We start from the raw sequence: 27,824 nt of genomic DNA, 5'->3' as shown, positions 1-27,824 counted from the left end.
TGGTGTTTGTGGATCACATTGTGGATTGAAGATACTCACTGCATCTCCCCGAAGGTTGTGGATTTGATTGCTCCTCAGGCTTGTCCTTATATCCTGCACTGACCTGACACTTGCTACCCTTTTTCTTCTAGTTCGCGCTCTTCTACAGCACAGTTAGTGGGCAGCGCAGACTCAGGATACACAATGTCAGTTTAAACTGCTCCAGCCAGCTGATTGAGACCTTTAGGAGCTCACAGGCTGAAACGTTGTTGAACTACTTTGCCAAGACTGGTGAGTGAAGCAACCGGCTGCGGTGGTGGGGTGGGGGTGGGGTCGTTGCGAGGTGGGTGGGGTGTCGGGGGTTGGGGGTGTGGGAGAATGTTGTCTGAGGTTTACAGAGAGCAGACCACTGGTCTTCAAGTCAAAATATGATGTGTCTTGATGTCTTGCATTGAAGATTAACAGCTTTCACCCATGGACGAAAGCTCCAGATGCCTTCCCTAGCGGACTTGATCACAATGGGGGCAGGGTTTGTGGTACTACAGAAAGAGAGGAAACATCAATCAGGGTGCCCACTTCTGGGCATCATTGAGTGACCTCCACCTGTTATGACCCAGCAGTCGGTAAAGGCTGAATTATTTAAACTCCCAGAGGGAAACTTGAAACAACTGTCATGACCTATATTTTCAATTGGTATGTTTGAGATGCAGCTCTGAATTCAGGAATAAAACCACCAAGCCTCAAAAGGTTTTTTTTAAAAATTAAATTAAACATTTATTAATTCAACAAGAAATTAAACACATACATGTGTCTACAAATGTTACCATAATAACTATTAAACAAATCCCCAAATTAATCACTCCCAGATAAATCTTCCCCAAGGCAGCAATAACCCATAGACTTAAACAGATACCAGTCAAAGCACATATGACCATACAAATTCAAAATGAAGTTCCTTGCAATTTGGTTCCTTTGCAGACAGAGTTGTTGGGCTTACAGGCTGCTTAGATCTTCTATATTTCTGACCTACAAACACAAAACTCTCCTCTATGTATACCTAGCCTTTCCTTTCAATGTAAGTTCTCAATGTATCACCAGGCCCTTTGAACTCCACCTCTTCTAACAATAAAACCTCTTTCATAGTATCAATTTTATTAGTAATATAAACATATTTCTTGGTGTCTCCTAGCTAGGTGCAAGATTTCACCCCCAGTCTTTGAATGGTTTATTCAACAAAATGCAAATGTACCCTGTATCTTACTGCTTAACATCTCAAAACTAATATACGTTAAAACACCCAGACTAGCTGGCTTTAATCCAATTAAGACGCACATACTCACACCCATAGACACAGACCCTACTACAAGTCCAATTGAAAATAATTTCCAATAACATTATATACATTAATATCTTCATGACACCCATGGGCAGGGAAAGGTGTGAGGGTCAGTGAGTGCTGAGAGGTTTTAGCTGGGCTCTAACTAGTTCATTCTTTGACAGTAATGAGGAGCCATTAGAGCTCTTCCCCCAACTAGTGTCAGCACCCTGGAGAAGAGGGAGGAAAAGCAATGGACTGAAACAATCACAGATTCAGGATAGGGAGGAGACCATGCTCATATTCAGCAGGGCTAAGGTTATAACTCCACTTTCACTTTCTATCCTGATTGGACTTACATTTCATGAGCTCTGTCTCAGTCCGCCTCTCTGAATGAGTACTCAGGGATGGGTAGACATCAGCCACTGAAAGAGCTTCATCCATCATCAGCTTAGTCTAAGTGCCTTGGTTAGACCACAGCTGGAGTTACTGTAAGCAGTTCAGGGTACAGCACCTTAGGAAGGATATATTAGTCTTGGAGGGGCTGCAGTATAGATTTACCAGAATGATACCTTGATAGTCATTTGTTGGTACAGTACTTGAGTATTGGTTAAAAAAAGAAACTTTTTGTCGAATCGTTTCACTTTGCAGTCATCAGGACAATTCACAGGAACACCAAATGTAAAGGGAACAACAATTTATATTGTATGAAAAGAGAGTGCTGATTGGTAGAGGCGTTGCCATGGAGAATGCACCAGTTGATGGTAACTGACAGTTAACTGCCAAACATTGTTTGAAATTTAAACCAGGCAGCTTGACTCTGATTGGTCAAGGCATTGCCCTAAAGAATGAACCAGCAAATGCCCGTCACTTGTAAGGGGAGGCAATGGTGTAGCAGTATTGTCACTGAACTAGTAATTCAGAGACCCAGGGGGCACGGGTTCAAATCCCGCCCATGGCAGATGGTGGATTTTGAATTCAATAAAATTTTGGAGTTAAAAGTCTAATGACCATGAAACCATTGTTGAGTATTGTAAAATCCCACCTGCTTCACTAATGTCTTAGGGACGGAAATCTGCTGTCCTGACATCTGCTGGCCTACATGTAACTACAGACCCACAGCAATGACTCTTAAATGCCCTATGAATAAGGGCAGTTAGTGATGGGCAATAAATGCTGCCCTAGCCAGCGACGCCCACACCCCATGAATTTGGCTGAAATCGGTGATATCCAGATTCCCCAAGGGTTAAATCATGAGGGGTGATCACACAAATGAGAATTGTATTCCCTGAAATTTAGAAGGTTAAGGGATGATTTGATCAAAGCTTCCAAGATATGAAGGGGGAACAAAAAGGCGTCAACAGAGAGAAACTATTTCCGCTGGTTGGGGAGTCTAGGACTAAGGGGCACAGTCTAAAAATGAGAGGCAGACCTTTCAGGAGTGAAATTAAGAAACACTTCAACAGACAAAAGAAGTTTGGAACTCTCTCCTGAAAATGGCTGTTGGTGCTAGGACAATTGCTCATTTAAACCTGAGATTGGTGGATATTAGTATTAAGTATGAGGGGATATGCAGGTTTATAGAGTTAGGTAAAGATCAGCCATGATCTCATTGAATGGCAGAACAGACTGGAGGGGCTGAATGGCCTCCTCCTGTTACCTGTGTTTTACATTCAGCAAAGGGAAGTTGACGCTGGTGGAGTTTGCGTTCATTAATTTCTTCCCTGTGCTGTCTCAGATCAAAATATCTAGGTGAACTCTACACACAATGACCAGTCCTCTCACACCTTCCTACTTCACCCAATTGCCAAGTCATTGGTGCCAACGAGTGAGTGAAGTTGGGGGTGAAAGAGGGGGTGCTGTGCAGGGATGGGATGGGTGGCTGGAGAGAGTTGGAGAAGATCAGGAGGTCTCTCCCCTCGTCAATCCTTGAAATACAGAAAAAAAAAGACATGATTGCCCGGGACTAAGAGGAAGTTTGCCAAGCATCCAGGACCGCCCTGGAGTCTCTGGAAGTTGAAGCTAGTCTACAGGACACTCCTGTGAGCAACACAGGAGACAAATCATCTTGTTTTCAATCACAACGTGTGTTTTTACATTTTCTTTGAACACTTATTAATTGTAAAAATATTAGAGATGGGGGTTAAAAGGCTGTTTGACTGGGCATGGTGGGAAGTCAAGTGCTAAAACTCTGAGGAGTATGTCTAACCAGGGTTAGCCACCCTGCCTGGCTGTCGTGCTTACCTGGAGTGTTGTCTCTCTTGATTGGCAGCGTATGATGCCGTGCTGAGCCATGCCACGAAGAGCGTGCAAGACAAGCTGGTGAGCCACATTACCCGAATGCTTGCCGCTTACCGGAAGTACTGTGCCCATTCATCACCCAATAGGGGCCAGGTGAGGCCTAGTAATCTTCCTTTGTAGAAACAGTGAGTTGCCAGGCCTCCAAGATTCTCCCTGTCCTTCTCTGCCCTGTAAACAGTGGCCGTGCTCGGAGCTGGAATGAACAGGTTAGTGAGCGTGGACTTGAGATTGCACTGCGCTGGACCACTGTGGGGAAGAGAGAGCTGTTTGAAAGTGCAGTATTACCTGACAAGATGATGGCCACACTGGTCAAGCCCACTAGCGGCTCGGTTGGTGACATTAACACACGTGGCACCAGCCGTGGTTGTTTCAGTGAGGGTATAGTGAGTCGCGGTTGGCAGAGGTACCAGATGGGATGCCAGGTTTAGTCTCTGCCCGCGGTGGGATCCCGCTACGGGCTGGAGATGACGGGCAGCCATCCCCAGTCTGTCACTGGGCGACTGACTGTGAAGTGAGCCACACCAGCACTTTGGAACAACATTCACCCAGAGTGGTCTGGGAGCTGGCACACTCTGGTTCCTGCTGTCTGAACTTTGGACGTTGTTTCCAAGGGGACCTGCTTCTAGAATGTTCCGTCATTTCCCCACGTGCGTGGACCACGCTCCGTGACCTGGGGCGTGAGGCAGTAACCACTGGGGCCTGGGAGATGGGCAAGTTACTGTAAGTTAACATACTGCAGTGAGGGGCAGTGTGGTGATGCCAGTCTGGGGCCTGTTACTAGGGCACTGATTGAGCTGGTCTTAACCCTCTCACACCAGTGATGCGGACGCCATTTTGGCAAAGTGAACTATGTTGACCATTTTAGTAGTGCGAGCTATGTCACCAAGCCTTCAAGTCAGGACAAATTTTGTAAGGTGAGGGCTGATTCTAACCTCTTGCTGCCAACAGCTAGTCATGCCACACTTCCTGAAAATCTTCCCCCTTTACTTGAATTGCCTGAGGAAGAGTAAGGTGTTGCTCCCAGGGGCAGACGTCTCCATCGACGAACGGGCCTACGTCAGACAGCTAGTCATGTCGATGGACATCACAGAAACCAATGTCCTCTTCTACCCCTGCCTTTTGCCGATGGTGAGTATCATGGTGAGGCTGCTGGCAACACTCGCCGCCCCGCGGAGGGTGAGTTGGGTGGAGTGAGTGAGGGGTGTAGAGAGGCAGTGCGATGTTCAGAGGGTCAGCTCAGTGAGGAAGAGTACCCAAAGGCTTTGCACCATTTCGAAGACGCGGTACTAAAAGATGAAAAGGGAAACATCACCCAATATTTGTGGGACCTTGTTGTGTGAGGTGGGGGGAGGAGTGGGGGGAATCTTAATAATCTGAAGACGGGTAAAATTATGCCTATTGTAGCAGTCAAACAAGGTTCCATACAGTAGAGTTCACTAAGTTACAATTAGGTTACTCTTTCCCACAGAGGAACTAACTCCCGTCTAAATCTAACCTGTTGCTGCTTGATTCTAACCTTAACACTTCAAGAGATTCTCGAAACGCTTGTAGTCGTCAGCACAGCTTCAGGCCAACATATTCACTCGCTGGAGGATGAGGGAGTGGAGCCCCTGGGATTGTTGGCAATAGAACAAGTAGAGAAGGATTAGGGGAGATCCAATCGCCGTGTTCAAAATGATCAGATGTCCTGACTGGAAGGATAGGAAAGACGGTCTATCCACTAGCAGGAGGGCTGGGAACCAGGGCACGCAGGGTTAAAATCACTTGTTAAAGGGCCCGAGGGGGAAAGCGGAGAGGCAGCAAGTCAGGATCCGCAATGCGCTGCCTGAAAGGGTGGTGGAAGCTGATTCAGAAGAGAATTGGGATGGAAGAGGGAAGGTTTACAGGACAATGGGAAAAGTGCAAGGCAGAGGAACTCATGGATAGCTGGAGTGGCAGTGTGATGTGGGGGGAGTTTTGGAATTTTACCCCCCTCCCTCCCCCTCCCCTCCCAAGGTATTGTTGAGAGAGGAGTGGGTGGGGAGGTACAACAATTTTAAGTCTTCAGACCCCTACCCGAAACAGCACATTTGGGGATTTTTTAAGAGGCAGCTCATGAACTGGGGGAGGCGGCACTGCTGGAACCAGATTTTCATTTTGATTTGCTGGAGGGGCCAGAATGACCCAGCAGGGCAAAGGCAGGAGGCCTTCACTGCAGCTCTTTGTGGGCCTGAGGCCTTAGCCGTGTCCGACGCTCCCCACCACCAGCCCCTTCGCTTCCCCCCCAACCACCCCCAGCCACCCCCCCAGCCATGTCTGACCCCACCCCTGGCTGCCGTGTGGGAAGCCACTGGGAGAGGTTTAAAATGTCAAAGAAATTTTGTACTTAATTGTAGCAGGTCATGAGGGAGATCCATTCCCCACCTGAAAATCTAGCTCCACTGAACTGTGTAGCCTGGGGTGAATGGGTCGGGGTTTGGGGGGGGCTGTTAATCTATAGGACGGGTGGGGTGTTTGATCAGCGGTGTTGGGTTAACCCATTCCTGCCCATGTTTCTCTGCTTACAGCACGAGCTGAATGGGAACGTGGTGACTGTACCGCGGCCTGTTCGCTGCTTGGCCCATCGCCTGTCACCCGAGGGATTCTACCTCTTAGAGGATGGATTGAGCCTGTTCCTGTGGATTGGGATGTTGGTGCCGGCCGAGTGGATTCAGAATGTCTTCGGTGCGCCCTCCTTCAACGCCGTGGACTGCGGAGTGGTCAGTACTCTCTGTGCAAAACAGTTAGGTCCCACCGGCTAAATGGATGGGCTGACCCTCTGACAATCCGTGCAGCCTCACATGGCCAAGCAGATACTCCCACATCTCACTGAACGCAGTGGGAAATATTCTGAAGAGAAACACTTCACTCTCCCGCGCCTCCTGGATCCTTGCTGGGGGCCTTCCATGCCATTCACACCCTTCATTTCATGTGGGATTACATGGGATAGCCGGCACAGAATCAGGCCATTCGGCCCAATGGTCCATGCTGGTGTTTATTTCCCACTCGAGCCTCCTCTCATCTTTCCTCATCTAAATCTACCATCCCAACCCTCTATTCCCTTCTCCCTCATGTGTTTGTCTAGTTTCCCCTAAAATACATCGATACTATTCACTTCAACCACTCCCTGTGGTAGTGAGTTCCACATTCTCACCACTCTCTGGGTGAAGAAGTTTGTCCTGAATTCCCTATTGGATTTCTTGGTGATGATCTTATATTGACGGCCTCTAGTTCTGCTCTTCCCCACAAGAGGAAACATTCTCTCTGTATCCACTCGATCAAAACCTTTCAGAATTTTAAAGACCTCGATTAGGTCATCCCCTCAGTCGTATTTTTCCCAGAGAGAAGAGACCCAGCCTGTCAATCCTTTCCTGATATGTAACCCCCACACGTTTCTGGGATCAAATTGTAAATCTTCTCTGCAGCCTCTCCAGTGCCTCTGTATCCTTTTTATAATATGGTGACCAGAACTGCACACAGTGCTCTCAATGTGGTCTAACCAAGGTTCAGTACAGGCTTAGCGTAACTTCCCTACTTTTCAACTCTATCCTCTCAAAATAAAGCTTCGTTTTCATTTTTATGACCTGTGGCACAACCTTTAAAGATTGGTCAGAGATCCCTTTGTTCCTCTACCCCACCAAGACTCGCACCTTCCAAGTTACCAAATGACCTCCCTATTCTTCTGACCAGAATGTCCTCCCTCACATTTACCTGTGTTGACCTTCATTTGCCAAATTATTTGCCCGTTCTGCGAGTTTATTCATGTCCTCCTGTTATTTGTTGCAGTCCTCCTCAGTATTGACTCTGCCCCAACAATTTGGTGCCATGGGCAAGCTTAGAAATGGTGTTTTTGACTCCAAAATCCAAACCGTTAATATAAACTGTGAGCCTTGGTGCGCACTTTGACTTTTCTCATTTAACCTTGCTTGCCCTTTGACCTGATCAGAGACCTTTCACCTTCCTCCCTTCCCCCTTTCCCTCCCTCTGTATTTACTGAAAACCTGTTAGATTCCTAACTTCTCTACCCCCTCAGCAATCCAAAACGTCAACTCCATTTCTCTCTCCACAGAAGCTGCCTGACCTGCTGAGTATTTCCACCTGAAACCATGGGAGTTAGGGGGGGGTGTGAGGGGTGTGTGTGGGCAAAACACATTCAAGATTAAAAATCCAGGCTAAGTGAGGGAAAATAACTCTGGATCATTTCTCTCTGACCTTGGGCAATTGAAATAAGTCCAGGAGCTCTCATCAATTCGCTCATCAATTTTATACCAGTGGATCAGGGATAAATAGGTCCAGCTTTTGAAGGCATTCAGAGAACCAGTCTTCACCATATGCGCTTTCAGAAGCCAATACTCTCTGGGGAAATACGATGCTGACCTTGTGATTATATCCCTGGCCCTTGCTAACCTACTGAATTTGGACAATCCGTCTACTTGACCACGATCTACTTCCTTCTCATCGACCTCCATCACTTCATCCCCAAGTCTACTGTTCTCGACAGCTCGGTGATTAAAAACGCTTCATGCTTGGGAATACACGCACTGACCCCCTGGCACTACCCCACAGAGAACGATGCTCACAATCGAGGCTGTGGGAAGTCAGTTATCGATCATCCAGGTGTGGGTGTGTGGTGGGGGCTGCTGGAAAACATAGAGAATACACTGCAAAAAATATAAAAGCAATACACTGTGGGTGCTGGAGGGTGGGAATAAAAAAAACGAACGTTCTGGAAAAGCTCAGCAGGTCTGGCAGCATCGGTGGAGAGAGAAACAGACTTAACGTTTCGAGTCCAATATGATTCCTCCTCAGAACTGAAGCGAGGAGGGAATGTGATGGGTTCCATGCTGTCAAAAAAGGGGGGAGGGGCAGGTGGAGCAAAAGAGAAGGTCAGGGATAGGTTGGAGGGCGGGAGAGATTGTAAGACAAAGATGTCATGGATCACAGGCAAAAGGAGTGGCAATGATAGTACTGAAGAAACAAAGTATTGGCCCAGTGTAGGTGTTAATAGCAGAATAAAGATCAGCACTGCCTGAAAGCAAAAACATGAGAGGAAGAAACCGATTGACACCTGGGGGCGGAAACAACATTCAAAATGGGGGATGGAGTTCATGGTCTGAAGTTGTTGAACTCAACGTTAAGTCCGGAAGGCTGTAAAGTGCCTGATCGGAAGATGAGGTGCTGTTCCTCCAGTTTGCGTTGGGCTTCACTGGGAACATTGTAATGGGCTAAGGACAGAAATGTGAGCATGAGAGCAAGATTGTGCGTTGAAATGGGAAGCGACTGGGAGGTCTGGGTCATGCTTGTGGACAGAGTGAAGGTGCTCTGCAAAGCATACAAATTAGGAGCAGGAGGAGGCCACTCGGCCCCTCGAGCCTGCTCCGCCATTCAATGAGATGATGGATGATCTCAATGTAACCTCAACCCCACATTCCAGCCTACCCCCGATAACCTTTCACCCCCTTGCTTATCAAGAATCTATCTCGTTCTGCCTTAAAAATATTCGCGGACTCTGCCTCCACTGCCTTTTCAGGAAGAGAGACTCACGACCCTCAGAGAAAAAAAATTCTCATCTCTGTCTTAAATGGGCAACTCCTTATTTTAAACACTGACCGCTAGTTCTAGATTCTCCCACAAGAGGAAACATCCTCTCCACATCCACCCTGTCAAGACCCCTCAGGATCTTAAAGGTTTCAATCAAGTTGCCTCTTACTCTTCTAAACTCCAGTGGATACAAGCCTAACCTGTCCAACCTTTCCTCATAAGACAACCCACCCATTCCAGGTATTAGTCTGGTGAACCTTCTCTGAACTGCTTCCTATGCATTTACATCTTTCTTTAAATAAGGAGACCAATACTGTACACAATATTCTAGATGTGGTCTCACCAGTGCTCTGTACAACTGAACCATAACCTCCCTACATTTGTATTCAATTCCTCTCAAAATGATAACATTCTATTAGCTTTCCTAATTACTTGCTGTACCTGCATACAAACCTTTTGTGATTCATGCACTAGGACACCCAGATCCCTCTGCATCTCAACAGCTCTGCAATCTCTCACCATTTAGATGATAAGCTTTTTTTTTATTCTTCCTGCCAAAATGAACAATTTCACATTTTCCCACACACTCCAGATCTTTGCCCACTCACTTAACCTATCTATGTCACTTTGTAGCCTCCTTATGTCCTCTCCTCAATTCACTTTTCTGCCTATCTTTGTGTCATCAGCAAATTTAGCAACCATTCCTTCGGTCTCTCCATCCAAGTCATTTATATAAATAGTAAAAAGTTGAGGCCCCAGTACAGGCACACCACTTGTTACATCTTGCCAACCAGAAAATGACCCAATTATGCCAACTCTCTGATTCCTGTTAGCCAGCCAATCTTCTGTCTATGCCAATATGTCACTCCCCACACCATGAGCTTTTATTTTCTGCAATGTGACACCTTATCAAATGCCTTCTGGGAATCTCAGTACAGTACATCCACTGGTTCCCCTTTATCCATAGCACATGTTACTTCCTCAAAGAACTGTAATAAATTGGTTAAACATGATTTCCCTTTCCAAAACCATATTGACTCTGCCTGATTGCCTTGAATTTATCTAAGTGCCTTGCTATAACATCTTTAAGAAGAGCTTCTAACATTTTCCCTATGACAGATGTTAGGCTAACTGGTCTGTAGTTTCCTGCTTTCTGTCTCCCTTTTTGAATGAAGGAGTTATATTTGCTACTTTCCAATCTAATGGAACCTTCCCTGAATCTAGGGAATTTTGGAAAATTAAAACCAGTGCATCAACTCACTCACTCGCCACTTCTTTCAAGACCTTAAGGTGAAGTCCATCTGGACCTGGGGATTTGACAGCCCACAGCCCCAACAATTTACTCAGTACCACTTCCCTGGTGATTGTAATTTTCCCAAGTCCCTCCCTCCCTTCCATTTCCCGGTTTACAGCCATTTCCGGGATGTTACTTGTGTCCCCTAGAGTGAAGAACGAAGCAAAATAACTGTTTAAATTCACCCGCCACCCCCTTTACTTTCCATTATCGGCGTTCAGTCTCCCCAGTGTGGAGGAGAACTGCATTGTGAGCCGTGAATGCAGTCGGCTAAACTGAAAGAAGTGAGAATTGAGAATAATACACTGAATCTCGCTTCAGAGCAGACAGCCAGTTAAAGTGATGTCTTTGCTTTGTGACAGGGGTCTCTGCCTGTGTTGGACAACCCCTTCTCCTGGCAAATCAGAAACATGATCAGCAGCATCCGCAAACAACGGGCCAGGTTCCTGAAGGCAGGTCTCATCACTTTCCTCTCAGGTTTAAGAAGCGTTGGCAGGGCAGAGCTGAATCTCACTGGCTGACACGTTTCCAAACTTGTCTTTGCAGCTGATCATCGTGAAACAGGCCGACGGGTCAGAGAGCCAGTTCCGGCAGTTCCTGGTTGAAGACAAGAGTCCCAGTGGGGGAGCCTCTTACCCAGATTTCCTCCGTCATGTTCACATCGGTATTCAGCAGGCGCTGAAATAGCCCAGCGCCAACAAACGCTGGCAGAAGCAGACAGCAAAGGATTGGCAATTGCCCAGGGGAAGATGCACCCAGCACGGGGAGGGGTGGCCTGACCTACCAGGCTTCAGATGTCTGCTTAGGGGGTCACCAATGTAACGCGGATGCACACAGCATAAGACGCATCAAAATTCCTTCTGGATTACAATTGGAAGCACTGTTCAGTTCAGTTCACTTTGCAGCACTCCAGGCACAAAGACTTTGGCTGGGATTTTCCGGCTCCTGCCAGCCGTCGGGATCGTCCTGTCTCGGCGAAAGCCAACGGGCTTTTGGCTGAGCCCTGCCGAATCTCCCGTACCGGGTCCCGCCACGATCGGGGCCGGGAAACCCCGCCCTCCATCTCTCACAGGGCCGAGGGATCCTTCAGTCAAAGTCTTACTAAACGCCGCTGAGTGCAGAGCCGACATGTTCCCTGTTCGAACTTTTTGAAGGACAAGGGGAGAAGAACAGCAGAGCTAAGAGTTTGAGGTAAACCCGCCGGCTTCCGAGTGATGTCCGACATTCGAATGCTTTGGTGCCCTCCCCTCGTCTTCCTCAGCCTGTCGAAGCCTCCGAGGGTCGGTCACACGTTTGGTTGTGACGTACTCCGGCGATGTATCGCCTCGGCAACCAAAAGGAGTGGGCTTCCTCCCATCAGTTTGGGTTGCAGTTGACCCCTGGTCCCAAAGGTTATAGGTCATACGGCCTCACCCAGTTCTGTAATTGGCTGTAATCATCCAATTTCCCTTGATGCCTATTTATGTGGGCATATTGGCTGCCATTCTAGACCCAAGACCGTTATTTTTATTCTCCTGGCTCTCCTCTTTTTCCTGCCACAAAGTCATAGAATCAGACAGCACTGAAGGAGGCCGTTTGGCCCATCCAGCGTGTGCCAGCTTTCGAACAGCAATCCACTCTGACCCACTCCCCCTGCCCTTTCTCCAAACCCCTTCAAGTGTTTATCCAATTGCCTTTTGAAGGCTGCCATCCAATCGCTATCCGCCAACTTTTGTGGGGCAGGACATGCCAAATTCTAACCAGTTGGTGTGTAAAACATGTTCCTCCCTCAAGCAGCAGGCACAGGCCGGAGGCTGGGAATTCAGCAGCGAGTGACTCACACTTCCAGGCCTCAGTGTGTAACTCAAACAAAATTGCTTCCCCGTTCCCCGTGAGAATGAATGAGTTGGCGCCATGTCAGACTGTGGCTGGTGAGTTGGTCAGCACACTTCTCCCGAGGTGACTTTGGAAGTTCTTTAATATGTGCAACATTATAGGACCCAGACAAAATGGGTACCTGTGAGTATTCCGCAAAAGAGAACTGCATTCACCGATACAACTTATGTACAGTCGGGATCTTGTACAATATCAAATTTCCATTCATTGCAATATTTAAAAAAAAATGAACACCAATTCTCTACATTACATTATTAAAAGGAGCCATTTCGTGGCCTTTACAGTTAGACTGCCATGTTCCTCCCCACTCATTGTTCATTTTCATTTAAGACACAGTTTAGGCACCATTGCTCTCACTGGGCGGCATTGAGGCCAAACCATGCGGTTGCCAGGCAACCTCCAAGGTCTTATTAACGGGCACATTTTCGCAATTTCCATGGCACTGACCTTACCAGCACCCCTGAAAGGAATTGAGGGGTGCGAGTGCAAGAGTCTGTGTGAGCAGCAAAGAGAGTTACACCCACATGAGCCAAAATGCTGGACATCTCCAGATTACAGCTCATCAAGTGAAAAATAACTCCTGAAGTGATAGACCAGTCAATCTTTGAACTCCAAACGTGGTTCGAATGCAGAACAAAACCTACAGCAAGTATGACACCTGGTCACCCTCAGATGGGACCATTGTGATCCCCGCTACCTCATATTTGTGAGCTGGCTATTTAAGGCACATTTTCTCCACCCTTTGGTGAACAGCATTTAACCTCCAACAATCACCGAAGTAACCCACATGCCTTCTGTGGAGGACAGTGACTCATTGTTGAGACCTGTTTAGTTGACACCGTGTGCTTTAACACAAGGAACACCTCCCCACTACCTGACATCAGCTTCAGGAAGGGACCCATGCCTCAGACCAGAAATGTGGACACAATTGGCAGCTGTAAGAGCAAACTCATTAAACACTATTCTCGCTGGAAAGACCAAAAGAAACTTAACCCTTGTTCAATTTGGAATTTTTAAACACCTAAAGTTATAATTACAGCTGAACAAGCTCTCCGGCCCTGAAAGGAATGATTTTATAAGTGTAGAGTCTCATTCTCTTAGAAGAAAATTTAAAATGTTGCAGATTTAAAAATCTTGTTTTTCCTTTGAAATGGTCACTATTTCGTTATTTAAGTTTCCCTCTCAATACCATGTGTATGCCCTGATCTTTATTTTGCTTCCTGTACAACTAATTAAATGTTATTTATATTTCCTGCTTTGCTGTCTGTGAGGATTCTTCACTCTGATTGGCCAATCAACCTCCTTCCTCTGCCTAACCTGTTGATAGATCACCTGTTGAAGGCGGCAATGTCAAACTGACATTGGATAGGAGGAATTGTGTGTGCCAGAGCCCACTCAAACTTTGTGGGCAGCTTTTACAGGTGAACAGCACCCTCTGTTCCTTTGCTGCAACATCCTGCCCAAGGCCTCTCTATTTGAAGATGGGGGCAGTTTTTAAGCAAAGTTCGTCACTGAGCTGTGACCATACTGAGGATGATACTGCTCCATTCTATGAGCAGCATCAGGCATTCACGAGCACTCATGAAACAGAGAGAGAGCAGGGGCTAAGGGCAGCTACACATTCTAGGCTCACATTGTTCTGTGTGCACTGTATGGAGGGATGAAATGGAAACGTGGAAAGACTGAAATGTCTGGATTCATCATTAAAACAAACCCATTCTTGCTTTGATGGTCAAACCCAGATTCTTGGGTAGGTGTGCCCACCTCCTGGCCACAGAGGGCAGACATCTACCTGGGCATCATGTTTTACTGCTTGCATTCAATCTTGGCCAAAAATTCACTGGTTTACCAAGTCCAAAAGCCAAAATAAGAAATGAAGTTGTTATTAAATTAAAATAATACAATAAAGGGCCCCACAAAAATTGTAACAAAAGCAGGTTTTGCCCAGTTGCTCTGGGCTCCTTGTGCGGTCAGTTCCCCCCATTGTTGAGGAGGATGCATGTGTTCACTCTCTCTCTCAGTCAATGGAAGAGTACCTGGTGGAGATTTCTTTGTAGAAAGACGCGATCACTGGGCCCAAACTCTTTGAAAAGACAAAACACGCACGCCCCAGATGTACCGTCGATCCAAGTGTTCGAGCTTGCAAACCGGCAAAGCAACTGAAGCAATTCACACAGTGTACGCTGGCAGAATTAACGCGCCAACAGACACCACTTCCTGGTCAACATGCAGCACAGGGTTCAAAGTGCCTGCCTTACCATCAGAGGATGCAATAGTCTGCTCAAAGTGACAGCTGCAGTAACCATTGTGGGGGAGAGAAAAGGACCATTTATCTTTCCAAAGGTTTGGTGGTGGTGTCATCTCATTGGCATGGTTCCTCCTCCAACCCCTGCCCACTGCATGTTTCCCCCTCTTGATCAAACGGGGGCAGTCGGACCCTGTTATCGCCAGCCCCCTCTGCCTTGCTTTAAGGGGTCTGCAGGCAGGATGTGGACATGCTGTCACAGCTCTCTTGCCCCCAGTGTGTTCCCTCAACACCCGCAGCCCGTGCTTCAGCCCACAGCAGCTCCAGACCGCGAGGCCCAGACAGGAAAGCCAAGACGTGCATTTACGTAGTGCCTTTCCCCACCTCAGGGAAGTCCCAAAATGCTCCTGTGGGCAACGGAGCATTTCGGCAGCGCAGTCCCGCCCGCTGCCATGGAGGTTAACGGGGCAGCCGATTGGTGCACAGCAAGCTCCCACAAGCGGCGAGGTGACAGAGGTCCGGGAGGAATGCTGCACTCTCCAGCTTTGGAGCCAGTGGGAGTGTCGGGGAAAATGTGCAGGGAGACAATGTTCCTCTTTTAAGGCATTTGGATTTAAATGCCCGGGACCCCATCCCTGTGTGATCAGCACATTGTTCTGTCTTTCCATCCCTCAGCTGGTTCTGCTGCAGAGACTGGTGGGTGCAGTGAAGATTTTCACAGCACACCAGGGTGCACCAGTGTGCGTTTACACAGAGTCCCCTCAGAAACACCAGGGTGCACCAGTGTGCGTTTACACAGAGTCCCCTCGGAAACACCAGGGTGCACCAGTGTGCGTTTACACAGAGTCCCCTCAGAAACACTAGCACGTGTCTCTCCCGCCTGCGGTAAACCACTCTGAACTGTCCCGACCATCACATCCTACGGATGTGATTGCACTGGAGGGGGTGCAGAGGAGATTCACCAGGGTGTTGCCTGGGATGAAACATTTAAGTTATGAAGAGAGGTTGGATAGACTTGGGTTGTTTTCGTTGGAGCAGGGAAGACTGAGGGGTGACCTGATCGAGGTGTACAAGATGATGAGGGGCATGGACAGGGTGGATAGGGAGCAGCTGTTCCCCTTAGTTGAAGGGTCAGTCACGAGGGGACACAAGTTCAAGGTGAGGGGCAGGAGGTTTAGGGGGGATGTGAGGAAACACTTTTTTACCCAGAGGGTGGTGACGGTCTGGAATGCACTGCCTGGGAGGGTGGTGGAGGCGGGTTGCCTCACATCCTTTAAAAAGTACCTGGATGAGCGCTTGGCACGTCATAACATTCAAGGCTTTGGGCCAAGTGCTGGTAAATGGGATTAGGTAGGTAGGTCAGGTGTTTCTCACGTGTCGGTGCAGACTCGATGGGCCTAAGGGCCTCTTCTGCACTGTGTGATTCTGTGACTTGTAAGGCCAGGGGCAGCAGCCATTTTGAGCATGGCAAGATCCCACAAGCAGCAAGCTGTTGCGGAGCCCGAGAGTGGAGAGTTAGGCAGGGGGTGGCGCGGAGCCCGAGAGTGGAAAGTTAGGCAGGGGGTGGCGTGTTGCCCGAGAGTGGAGAGTTAGGCAGGGGGTGGCGCGGGGCCCGAGAGTGGAGAGTTAGGCAGGGGGTGGCGCGGAGCCAGAGAGTGGAGAGTTAGGCAGGGGGTGGCGCGGGGCCCGAGAGTGGAGAGTTAGGCAGGGGGTGGCGCGGGGCCCGAGAGTGGAGAGTTAGGCAGGGGGTGGCGCGGAGCCCTGATGAAATCCAGCAGGAAGATGTGAAGGGGGCTCTGTTGTAAATGGCACCACTGCCTAAAATGCCGAGATGCGCGTGCACACACCCACACCCACACACACACACACACCCACACCCACACACACCCACACACACACACACCCACACACACACACCCACACACACACCCACACCCACACCCACACACACACCCACACACACACACCCACACACACACCCACACACACACCCACACACACACCTATCCACACACACCCACACACCCAAACACACACCCACCCACACACACCCACACCCACACACACGCCCACACGCACACACACACGCACCCACACACACACGCACCCACACACCCACCCACACACACACACACCCACACACACACACACCCACACATACACCCACACACACACACACACACACACCCACACACACACACCCCCACACACACACACACACCCACACACACACACACCCACACACACACCCACACCCACACACACCCACACACACACACCCACACACACACCCACACACACACCCACACCCACCCACACACCCATACACACACCCACACACACACCCACACACACACACGCACACGCACACACCCACACACACACACACACCCACACACACACCCACACACCCACACACACACACACACACACCCACACACACACACACAAACACACACACGTTCCTCCTAAGAATCTACCAGCCTCGTCCTCACCACTGCCCTCAGGCTCTCCCAACTCATCGATACAGACTGAGTCTCGCCTGAGTGAGGGGAGACTCGAAAGGGACGTGCACAGCAGCTTCTCACTCCCCGAACCTTCAGGAACCAGAGCGTTGGTCCAATCGCTTCAGCCTCGAGGTGAAACACCATCCACGGCTGCACCTTGCGACTCATTAGGTGTCGGATCGCAAACGGGGAAGGGGGAGAAGGGGCAGCCGCTTCCCACCACCCGGCACGCAGCTTCGAAGCTCCGACTGGCGAAGGCAGTGCAATTCTGAGCAGCCGCCAGCAGGTGTCAGCGCTGCCCCCCCACTCCATGTGTCACAACTCCACACGCGCACAACCACCGAGGACAACTTCACCTTCCTTTCGGCTCTTTCTCACTCTCTCGAGGCTCAAATCGTGCCCTGGGAACACGCGAGGGAAAAAGGGGGGGCATGGAAAATGGCAAAATAGGACACTCGACAACCGCGCCCCCCAACAAGTTATTCACTGCACTCCAACTTGGGCCACTTCACAATCGTTCAGTCCTTTTTTGATCCATCTTCAGGGTTATATTTACTATTTATACACTATATATATATATATATAAATTAATATATATGTATATTGTGGCACAGATTCAGTTCCCACTGCACCACAAAAGGTCATGGTGTCATCATCCTCTTCACCATCCACAATAAACCTGAGATGACCAAAGATGAGGCGCAAGTCCGGCCGTCAGTCCGGTGGAATCATGGCTGCTTCCCGGCAGGTCCTGTCAGGCCACTGTGGGTGTCCGAGGGTCACGGGACACGGCATTGTTCGAGTTCGCGTGAGGCTTGAGGCTGGAATTGACGTTGGTCGCGCTGGAGGGGTAATCCTGGGGCTGCAACGAGAAACAAAGATGGCGCGTAACATCCGAGTGCCCTTCACGCTGAAGTCGCTCTGTAGCCCCGAGCCCGCTTTGACCTGCCAACAGGCAAACTAGCCCCCAACCCTCTCCAAGCAGTGTGGCCAGGCTGAGGCTTTCAGCACCCCTGCCAAGTTTGGACCCTGACCCCACGTGGGAGCCCAGGGGAAAAGCCCAGCCCCCAGGGAGGCTCAAGTCTACAACAGTTGAGAGAGTCGAGGCCCAGAGGACGGGCAGGCTGAAGGAGGTGGTTGGTCGAGGCAGTGTGGGTGTCGGAGTCTCGATTTCAACACACGGGGAGGGCAAGGCTGTGTGTGTTTGGACCATCCATAATCGGAATGATAAAGAAACTAAAGGCTTTTGATAAGGTCCCTCATGGCAGACTGGTCAAGAAAGTAAGAGCCCATTGGAATCCAAGGCAAAGTGGCACATTGGATCCAAAATTGGCTGAGAGGCAGGAAGCAGAGGGTGATGGTAGAGGGATGTTTCTGTGACTGGAAGTCTATTTCCAGTGGGGTTCCACAGGGCTCGGTGCTGGGGTCCTCGCTGTTTGTGGTGTACATAAATGATTTGGACTTAAATGTAGGGGGTATGATCAAGAAGTTCACGAAAATTGGTAGGGTGGTAAATAGTGAGGATGATAGCTGTAAACTGCAGGAGGATATCAATGGTCTAGTCAGGTGGGCAGAGCAGTGGCAAATGGAATTCAACCCAGAAAAGTGTGAGGTAATGCACTTGGGGAGGCCTAACAATGCAAGGGACTACACTATGATAGGACCCTGGAAAGTACTGAAGATCAGAGGGACCTTGGTGTGCATAATACACTAATGCTTGAAGGTAGCAGTGCAGGTAGATAAGGTGGTTAAGAAGGCATATGGGATACTTGCCTTTATTAGCTGAGGTATAGATAATAAGAGCAGGGAGGTTATGCTGGAACTGTATAAAACGCTGGTCAAGTCACAACTGGAGTATTGCATGCAATTCTGGAATTTGCATTATAAGAAGAATGTGATGTGCAGAGGAGGTTTACCAGGATGCTGCCTGGGCTGGAGGGTCTGATCTATGAGGAAAGATTGGATAGGCTGGGGTTGTTTTCCGTGGAGTAGTGAAGGTTGAGAGGGGACCTGATAGAGGTGTATAAGATGATGAGGGGCATAGATAGGGTGGATAAGAAGGCACTTTTTCAATTAGTAGAGGGGTCAATAACCAAGGGGCATAGATTTAAGGTAAGAGGTAGAAGGCTAAGAGGGGAGTTGAGGAGAAATTCTTTCACCCAGAGGGTGGTGGGAGTTTGGAACTCACTGCCTGAAAGAGTGGTTGAGTCAGAAACTCTCGTAACGTTTATGAAATATTTAGATATTCACTTGTGTTGCCCTCCAAGGCTATGGACAAGCGCTGGAAAATGGGATTGGTGTAGTCAGTTCTTTGTTAACTGGTGTGGACACGATGGGCTGAATGGCCTCCTGTGCTGTAAATGTCTCTGAGTCTATGGGTTTTACAACGAGACACCTGAAGGGAGTTTAATCTATGAAACGTGCCACTTTTCCAGTCAAGTACTTTGGAATTGCTAACACTGGTTCAGTTTGGGAGAGACTGACCTTGTTCTTGCAAATTGTAACTAGGGAAATATGGATCTATGTTTTAAAGGCATTTACAACGAAGGCAGCATGGTTACATTGGAAAGGGGAGCTTTGCTGCTTGCCCACACTGGCAGAGTTCAAGCAGCTTTTCTGGAATTTGTGGGATCCCATTTCAGTGCCATGTTGAGGAAGGTGCGCTCCAGAGGCTTTTTTATTCCCTGAGTTTGGAATTCTTTCATGGCTCAGGTCACTCGTCAGTCCACCCAAGGCAAAAGGAACTGCAGGCAGGTGCCCACTGTCACCCTGAGCTAGCTGTGAGGAGCACTTGGTGCCCAGGGCACCTCCCTTGGTCTGAAATGGTGGCATCCAGCTGGATTTCAATCACAGCATCAAATGCCACCGGCGCTGGGACCTCCACACGCGGTGTGTGGTGCCCACACTGCCCAGCAATGGTCCAGCTCCCAGGGCGCTGAGACACGCCTCTCAAAGGGGGAAAGTGGAAATGTCACCGGACATCCGGATCCAGGGGCCCAGGCGAATTCTTGGAGGGGACAAGGGTTCGAATCCCGCCAGGGCAGCCGGTGGAACTTAAATTCGACCAATCAAATCTGGAACTGTGACCACCAAGCTGCCATGGATTTTCATACCAACTCACCGGGTTCACTGGCATCCTATAGGGGGAGGGAAAACCTGCCGGCCTTACCCGGTCTGGCCCACACGTGACTCCAGGCCCATAGCCATGTGGTTGACCCTTAACTGCCCTCGTGAAATAGCCCAGCGAGGCCGGTTCAAGGGCAATTAGGGATGGCCAACAAATGCTGGCCCGGCCAGCGACGCCCACTCCCCGCCAAAGAGTAAAGTTGTCTCTTCCTCAAGCTGGAGGCTTGAACACAGGCGGCGAAACTTCGGGGAAGAAATCGACAGAGGGTCAGTTCTGTTCGGCCTCCAGGAGGAGAGGGTGAAGCACAAAGCGTGTCCGCTCTCGGGCGCTGTCCAGTGGATTGGAGAGGAGAGAGGGTGTGGGCACCGGGAAAACTGAGATTCCCTGACGTAGCAAATGTGCTGGGAGTTCACACCCTGTGTTCCTGAAGGGGTACCTTCAAAGCAGGGGAGGGAGGCAGGGTCCTGGGTTTTGAGTGGTCGCCAAGCGGAGTGATTGCTTACATGCCGTCGGAGAATCCGGTCAAGAAGGCTCCTTTTCGGGGGCTCGGGAAGCTGATTCCAATCCAAATCCGGAGACCTGGTCCCGTTTGGTCCAAAGACGTTCAGCTCCTTGAAGCATTCCGTCTCGATCATCTGCACAGGAGAGAAAGGGGACAAACATTTGCCTGGTTGCCATCGCTGGGGCTGCCTATTTCTCGAGAGCAGGATGGGGGCGGAGGGGGTATTGTGCCAGGGTAACAGGGGAAAAACCAGGAGCGGGATTTCTACCTCGCCGGGTGGGCCCGGGAGCAGCCAGGCAGCGTGAGAGGGGCGCTCGGAGGCTCAGCGCTGCTGGGGCGGGGGTCGGGAGGAGCGCGAGCACGTAAGCCTGGGCCTGCCCGGAGAGTGCGCTCAGCGAAAACTCCCTGAAGGCACAGAGCCGCCTCGGGGGGGGCCTGAGGAGATTTAACGTGAAAAATAAAGGTTTCAATACATAAAATAAGGAAAATGTGTCCCCACACGTGACTCTGTCGCTTGAGCAGGGACGGGTTAAAAATGAGTTTTAAGATAATTTATTTCTTTATTTTTTAAATCGCCGGTTGAAACCTTATCCCGTCCGTGGCTGAGGTTTTGCAAAAAACGCAAAGGCCGCTGGGCCTTTCCGCCCTCTGACTGGACAGTTGACGGGCAGTGGAAAATCCAATTTAATTAATCGATTAGGGGCCTTAACAGGCCTGTTAATTGTCAGCGGGCACATGGCCGACTCTCGAGCGTGCCCGCCGAGTGAAATATGGCGAGAGTGCGCGATGATGTCAGGATGCTCACCCGACGCCATCGCCCACGATCTTAACTTTCGTTTGGGTCGGGCTCGTGTCCGCCTGACAAGGGAGATATTCTGCCCCAGCAGTCATGTTACACACAGGCAGCACGGCGATAACAACGCTGTCCCCCGTGACCCCCTCACACACACACACACACACAAACAACACTGTCCCCCGTGACCCCCTCACACACACACACACAAACAACTCTGTCCCCCGTGACCCCCTCACACACACACGAACAACACTGTTCCCCGTCACCCCCACACACACACACACAAACAACACTGTCCCCCACAACCCCCTCACACACACACAAACAATACTGTCCTCCGTCACCCCCCCACACACACACACGCGAACAACACTGTCCCCCACAAGCCCCTCACACACACAAACAACACTGTCCCCCACGACCCCCTCACACACACATGAACAACACTGTCCGCCATCACCCCCACACACACACACACAAACAACACTGTCCCCCGTCACCCCCACACACACACACACGCGAACAACACTGTCCCCCACAAGCCCCTCACACACACAAACAACACTGTCCCCCACGACCCCCTCACACACACATGAACAACACTGTCCCCCGTCACCCCCACACACACACACACAAACAACACTGTCCCCCGTCACCCCCACACACACACACGAACAACACTGTCCCCCATCACCCCCTCATACACACACACGAACAACACTGTCCCCCGTCACCCCCTCACACACACACGAACAACACTGTCCCCCGTGACCCCCTCACACACACACTCGAACAACAGTGTCCCCCGTGACCCCCTCACACACACACGAACAACACTGTCTGCCACGACCCCCTCACACACACACGAACAACACCGTCCCCCGTGACTCGCTCACACACACACACACGAACAACACTGTCTCCCACGACTCCCTCACACACACAAACAACACTGTCCCCCGTGACTCCCTCACACACACACACACGAACACTAGCCCCGGTGAGCCCCTCACACACACACAAACAACACTGTCCCCAGTGACTCGCTCACACACACACACGAACAACACTGTCCCCCTTGACCCCCTCACACACACATGAACAACACTGTCCCCCGTCACCCCCTCACACACACACACACACACACACACGAACAACACCATCCCCCGTGACCCCCTCACACACACTCGAACGACAGTGTCCCCCGTGACCCCCTCACACACACACAGGATCAACACCGTCCCCCGTGACCCCCTCACACACACACACACACACACGAACAACACCGTCCCCATGACCCCCTCACACACACACACGAACAACACTGTCCCCCATGACCCCCTCACACACACACGAACAACACTGTCCCCCGTGACCCCCTCACACACACACAAACAACACTGTCCCCTGTGACCCCCTCACACACACTCGAACAACAGTGTCCCCCGTGACCCCCTCACACACACTCGAACAACAGTGTCCCCCGTGACCCCCTCACACACACACGAACAACACCATCCCCCGTGACCCCCTCACACACACACACACACGAACAACACCATCCCCCGTGAGCCCCTCACACACACACACACACACACGAACAACACTGTCCCCCGTGACCCCCTCACACACACGAACAACACTGTCTCCCGTGACCCCCTCACACACACACGAACAACACTGTCCCCCGTGACCCCCTCACACACACACGAACAACACTGTCCCCGCGACCCCCTCACACACACGAACAACACTGTCCCCGCGACCCCCTCACACACACGAACAACACTGTCCCCCGTGACCCCCTCACACACACACACGAACAACACTGTCCCCGTGACCCCCTCACACACACGAACAACACTGTCCCCCGTGACACCCTCACACACACACGAACAACACTGTCCGCCGCGACCCCCTCACAAACACACGAACAACACTGTCCCCCGTGACCCCCTCACACACACACGAACAACACTGTCCGCCACAACCCCCTCACACACACACTCGAACAACAGTGTCCCCCGTGACCCCCTCACACACACACGAACAACACTGTCCCCCGTGACCCCCTCACACACACACGAACAACACTGTCCCCGCGACCCCCTCACACACACGAACAACACTGTCCCCGCGACCCCCTCACACACACGAACAACACTGTCCCCCGTGACCCCCTCACACACACACACGAACAACACTGTCCCCGCGACCCCCTCACACACACGAACAACACTGTCCCCAACAACCCCCTCACACACACACGAACAACACTGTCCCCCATGACCCCCTCACACACATACACACGAACAACACTGTCCCCGCGACCCCCTCACACACACGAACAACACTGTCCCCCATGACCCCTTCACACACATACACACGAACAACACTGTCCCCGCGAACCCCTCACACACACGAGCAACACTGTCCCCCACAACCCTCTCACACACACACACACGAACAACACTGTCCCCCGTGACTCGCTCACACACACACACGAACAACACTGTCTCCCACGACCCCCTCACACACACACACGAACAACACTAGCCTCACTCTACAATGCTCTTTCCCATAACCCATATATTTCCCCTACTTCATTCCAAGATTGTTGGTTCCATAAACCTTTCATCAAGAAGTCTGGCCTCAAATATTACAGCTTCACTTGCTTCTAGTAACAGCCTCAAGGTGTTGGCCATTCCACACTGAGATTAGAAAGCCTGCTTCATGGGCTTTTCTCCCCCAGAGTGTAGAGAACGTGGAACTCATTGCCATGTGCACTGGTTCATGCAGACGTTGAAGGCAAGGCTTGAAGTTGACAAGAGAGAGAAAGGAAGAGAGGGAGATGGACGCAGATCGGAAGGAGGTCAGAAGAGCATGAGCAGCCTTCTTTGTGTGGAGGCTAGAGCCATGCTCCTGAACGTGTAATCCAGAGGCCTGGTTTAATAATCCAGAGGTTATGAGTTCAAATCCCAACAGGGCAGCTCGAAAATTTGAATCTGGTTTTGAAACAAAAAGCCAGAAAGATAAAATCTTGTCTCGATAAAACTGGCCATGGAAGCTGCCGGACTGTCGGGAAAGCCCACTGGTTTGTGATGCCTTTTTAAGGGAGCAATGGCCCTGAACTCAATTTACCCCTTGTGCAATTCTAGAAAGATGACTTGCTGCACTGGAATCCGAGGTGTTGGGGCAAACCTCCTCCAGTTGACCCTCCTTTGGGCAAATAGGTAGGGGCAATAGATGTCGGCTTTGCCAGTAATGCCCCCCCTCCGAGATTGAACGATGAGAGGAGATGGACCACCGGCAGACAGTCAGGCTGACTGACCCTATTTTTTTGCGCTGGAGATATTCTGTGCCTGGGCTGTAATAGGAGATTGGCAGAGGTGATGTTGATTTAACTAATCTTAAATAAATGTTTTTTTAACTCATTAATTTCGGGAGTGATAAGGGCAGGCCAACAGGCTCGAGATAAAACCATGGGCCGCGTTGTGGAGTCAGCACTTAAAGAGAGAGTTCGTTCCCCTCCGGCCAGACTCCCCGCGCGCGCTCACCACGTTATCGGACGCCGCTTCGGAATGACGGCCGGGAGGCTTCCCTTTCCCCTGCCCACTCATTCGGAGCGGGTGGACGCAAGCGAGGGTGGCAAAAGCCTGGCCCAGGCTCGTCACAAGTCCCTCCCGGGGAATTGTCGGAGCAGGGGATCGGCAACCTTTTTATTTAAACCTGAAGGACCGTTTTCTTTTGAGGGGCTGGGTGGGGAGTGAAGGGGGGAGGGAAAAAAAACCCGAAAGTGAAAACCACGGAGCTGCAGGGGGCGGTTTGACATTTCTAAATCGGGTAACTTGGCAACTCGCCCTGTGTCTCCGGTCGAACACACAGTTCGCGCGTGTTGTGAAGAAAACCGATGGGTTGCCGCCAACAGAAGGGAAAATGAAATGGGACAGGCCTCGGCCTAGGCCAGGATTTTCCGGGTCCCGCCAAGGGTGGGAACGGCTGCTGGCGGGATGGAAAATTTGAGGAATAGCCAAACGTCCGTTGACTTTGGGGCGGTGGGAGTGGAAAATTCCAGCCGTAACTCGGGCTGAGTGCGCTGCTTTTGATCCAATTCTGTCAGCGAACTCACCTTAGAAACAAACTTTAACTGAACACGCTTAAAATTAAGGTCATTTTTATCAGCTATCCTTGCTTATCCTTACATCCTTGTGATAAGAATAGTTGAATTTATCATCTCTGCTATATTGGATATAATAATAGTCACAACCATAAAACCTGTTCCTTGAGCCAAAGGGATGATCTATAAATGTGATGTCGCTATCCCACTCAAACAGGTTTATTTACAGTGCAAGGGTAGTTTTTGTTCAAGTGACCATTTGAAGGCCGACAGTGCGCCATACGATTAGCGTTTCACTCCACAACAAAAGCACAGCTCACACTTTTCCCGGCCTAATTTCTGTTTGGGCTTTTATTGTGGTCCAGCTGGAAAAGATTGGGAGCTGCAATGGAGGTGTCCGAGAGCCACATCAGGCCCCGGGGCGGGGAGGGGTCACAGGTTCGAGGCCCTCAGGTTCGGTGCTGGGGTTGACTGAGTGCCAGGTAGGCCTCGCGGCCAGGGTGACCAACTGCCCTGCGTTTTCTGGAACTGCCCCGTAATTTGGCCTTTCGGCCCGTGTCCCAGGTCAGGCCTTTTTGGGGCGCGCTTTGTCCCCGGTTTCTCCCTTCGCAGGAGGTCTCGTCCCCTGGGACGAGCGTCGGCCGCAGCATGTTCTGCTCCGGCTCCTGCACATGCCTTGGGCCTGGCGCGTACGCACTGGGATCTCCCGCAGCTGAACAACTGGGGCTGGTCGTGTGTGGGGGTCCCCCTCCCCCACTTTCAGTTCTGACATCCTCCCTTCCCCTGCTGGCGCCCCCCCCCCCCACCCCTTAACTGGCATGACTGCAAACCCACCAACCCTCCCCCCACAACACCCACCCCACCCCACCGGGCCAACTCCCGGCAAGAAACTTAAGGGAGACTTTGGCATGGGGGCGAGTCAGCTCGTGGCCGCTTCCGGACACTTGTCAGCTTCCTCTGCCGCCCTCAATCTCAGGTTAACTCTGCCCTTGCCCCCAACCCAAGAGCCGGTTTGCACCTTACCTCGTTTTGCCAAGGAATGGGAACACTGCCCGTGGCAAATTTTGCATAGAAGTCACTGTCAGTTTGGTCCAGGTTCACCCCTTTCACGGTGGAGAACTGTTCAATGTCCAGCACATCTTTGCAGTAAACAGCTCGAGGCTACAGGTCCGAAAGATAAACACAGTCAGAAAGCCTCTGGGGAGGGCCGCCAAGTCCAGAAACGACTGGGACGTAAGCCATATTTAATCACAGGCATAGCGAAAACAAGGGATTTGTCAGGCCCTTCAACCTGACACAATGTTCCAAGCTGAGTTTCACATCAAAACGACGCAGGGTAAATGCAAACTCCCCCCTGCCCCCGCCACCCAAGTACGATTTACCAACCTGGTTCACACAAGGAGGCCCATCAGCACTGACGAAGTGACGGATAAGAGATTGACAGATGTTGCAATAAAGAGTGACATGTCAGCGAACCTTTTCATCTTGGCACTCGTCAGGACTAATGCAAGAATGCCAAGTTTCAGAGGATCACAACAATTTATACTCCGCGAGAAAGGGGTGCGGAAACAATGACAGAAAATGCCGGAAAAACTCAGCAGGTCTGGCAACATCTGCGAGAGAGAGACAGAGGTTAACGTTTCGAGTCCCTATGGCTCTTCTTCAGAGCACATTCTTCGGAGCCCTTTCGAGTCATACGGACTCGAAACGTTAACTCTGTTTCTCTCTCCGCAGACGCTGTCAGGCCTGCTGAGGTTTTCCAGCCTTTTCTGTTTTTGTTTCAGATTTCCCGCATCCGCAGTATTTTGCTTTAAGCTGAGGGAAAAGGGTGCTGATTGGTTGGCAAGTTGACTCTGACCGGTTCTCTGCCAACAAAAGGAATATGTTCAAGCCTTGCATCTTTTTTGAATTACCCAGGAGTTTGGTGAGCCTATCGTTCCCTGCTGCTTTCTCCACGGCAATATCTCAGCCAATCAGAGTCGACTTGCCGACCAATCAGCATTCTTTTCTCCTGCGGTATAAATTGTTGTGATTGTTTGAAATTTGACATTCTTGCATTTGTCCTCATGAACGCGAGATGAAAAGCTTCCGCACTACCAAGCGAGAGATTGACAGATGTTGGGAACAAATCAGTTGCATGTTTTAGGCAGTAACAAACCACACGAGCAAACATTAGTAGATGCTACAAGATCAGGCCAACATTCAGA

At 50.4% G+C, this 27,824-nt stretch overlaps 2 protein-coding genes across 7 annotated transcripts in view; one reads left to right on the top strand and one right to left on the bottom strand.

Annotated features, from left to right (window-relative positions):
* LOC144694912 (protein transport protein Sec24C-like) overlaps positions 1–11,252 on the top strand; it is a 39,263-nt gene extending 28,011 nt beyond the window's left edge. Inside the window, exons 17-22 of one of the 2 annotated variants that reach the window (XM_078565666.1) lie at positions 132–270; positions 3,567–3,688; positions 4,544–4,723; positions 6,142–6,333; positions 10,811–10,900; positions 10,995–11,252. In XM_078565666.1, the coding sequence (XP_078421792.1) occupies positions 132–270; positions 3,567–3,688; positions 4,544–4,723; positions 6,142–6,333; positions 10,811–10,900; positions 10,995–11,135 (864 nt within the window). In that variant the 3' untranslated portion in view covers positions 11,136–11,252. Of the gene's footprint in view, positions 1–131; positions 271–3,566; positions 3,689–4,543; positions 4,724–6,141; positions 6,334–10,810 lie in introns of both variants that reach the window. The other variant, XM_078565665.1, reaches the window with a different exon arrangement.
* Positions 11,253–17,550: 6,298 nt separating this feature from the next.
* grk5l (G protein-coupled receptor kinase 5 like) overlaps positions 17,551–27,824 on the bottom strand; it is a 126,844-nt gene continuing 116,570 nt past the window's right edge. For all 5 annotated transcript variants that reach the window (XM_078565668.1, XM_078565667.1, XM_078565670.1 and 2 more), the window contains 3 exons: positions 26,641–26,778; positions 20,706–20,837; positions 17,551–17,937 (listed from right to left, as the gene is read on the bottom strand). In XM_078565668.1, coding sequence (XP_078421794.1) covers positions 17,830–17,937; positions 20,706–20,837; positions 26,641–26,778 — 378 coding nt within the window. In that variant the 3' untranslated portion in view covers positions 17,551–17,829. The remainder of the gene's footprint in view (positions 17,938–20,705; positions 20,838–26,640; positions 26,779–27,824) is intronic.

The sequence above is a fragment of the Cetorhinus maximus genome, chromosome 20 (assembly GCF_964194155.1).
Source record: "Cetorhinus maximus chromosome 20, sCetMax3.hap1.1, whole genome shotgun sequence".
Classification (NCBI taxonomy): Eukaryota; Metazoa; Chordata; class Chondrichthyes; order Lamniformes; family Cetorhinidae; genus Cetorhinus; species Cetorhinus maximus.
Note: the sequence above shows the minus strand (reverse complement) of the source record. Positions and strands in the feature narration are given on the sequence as shown.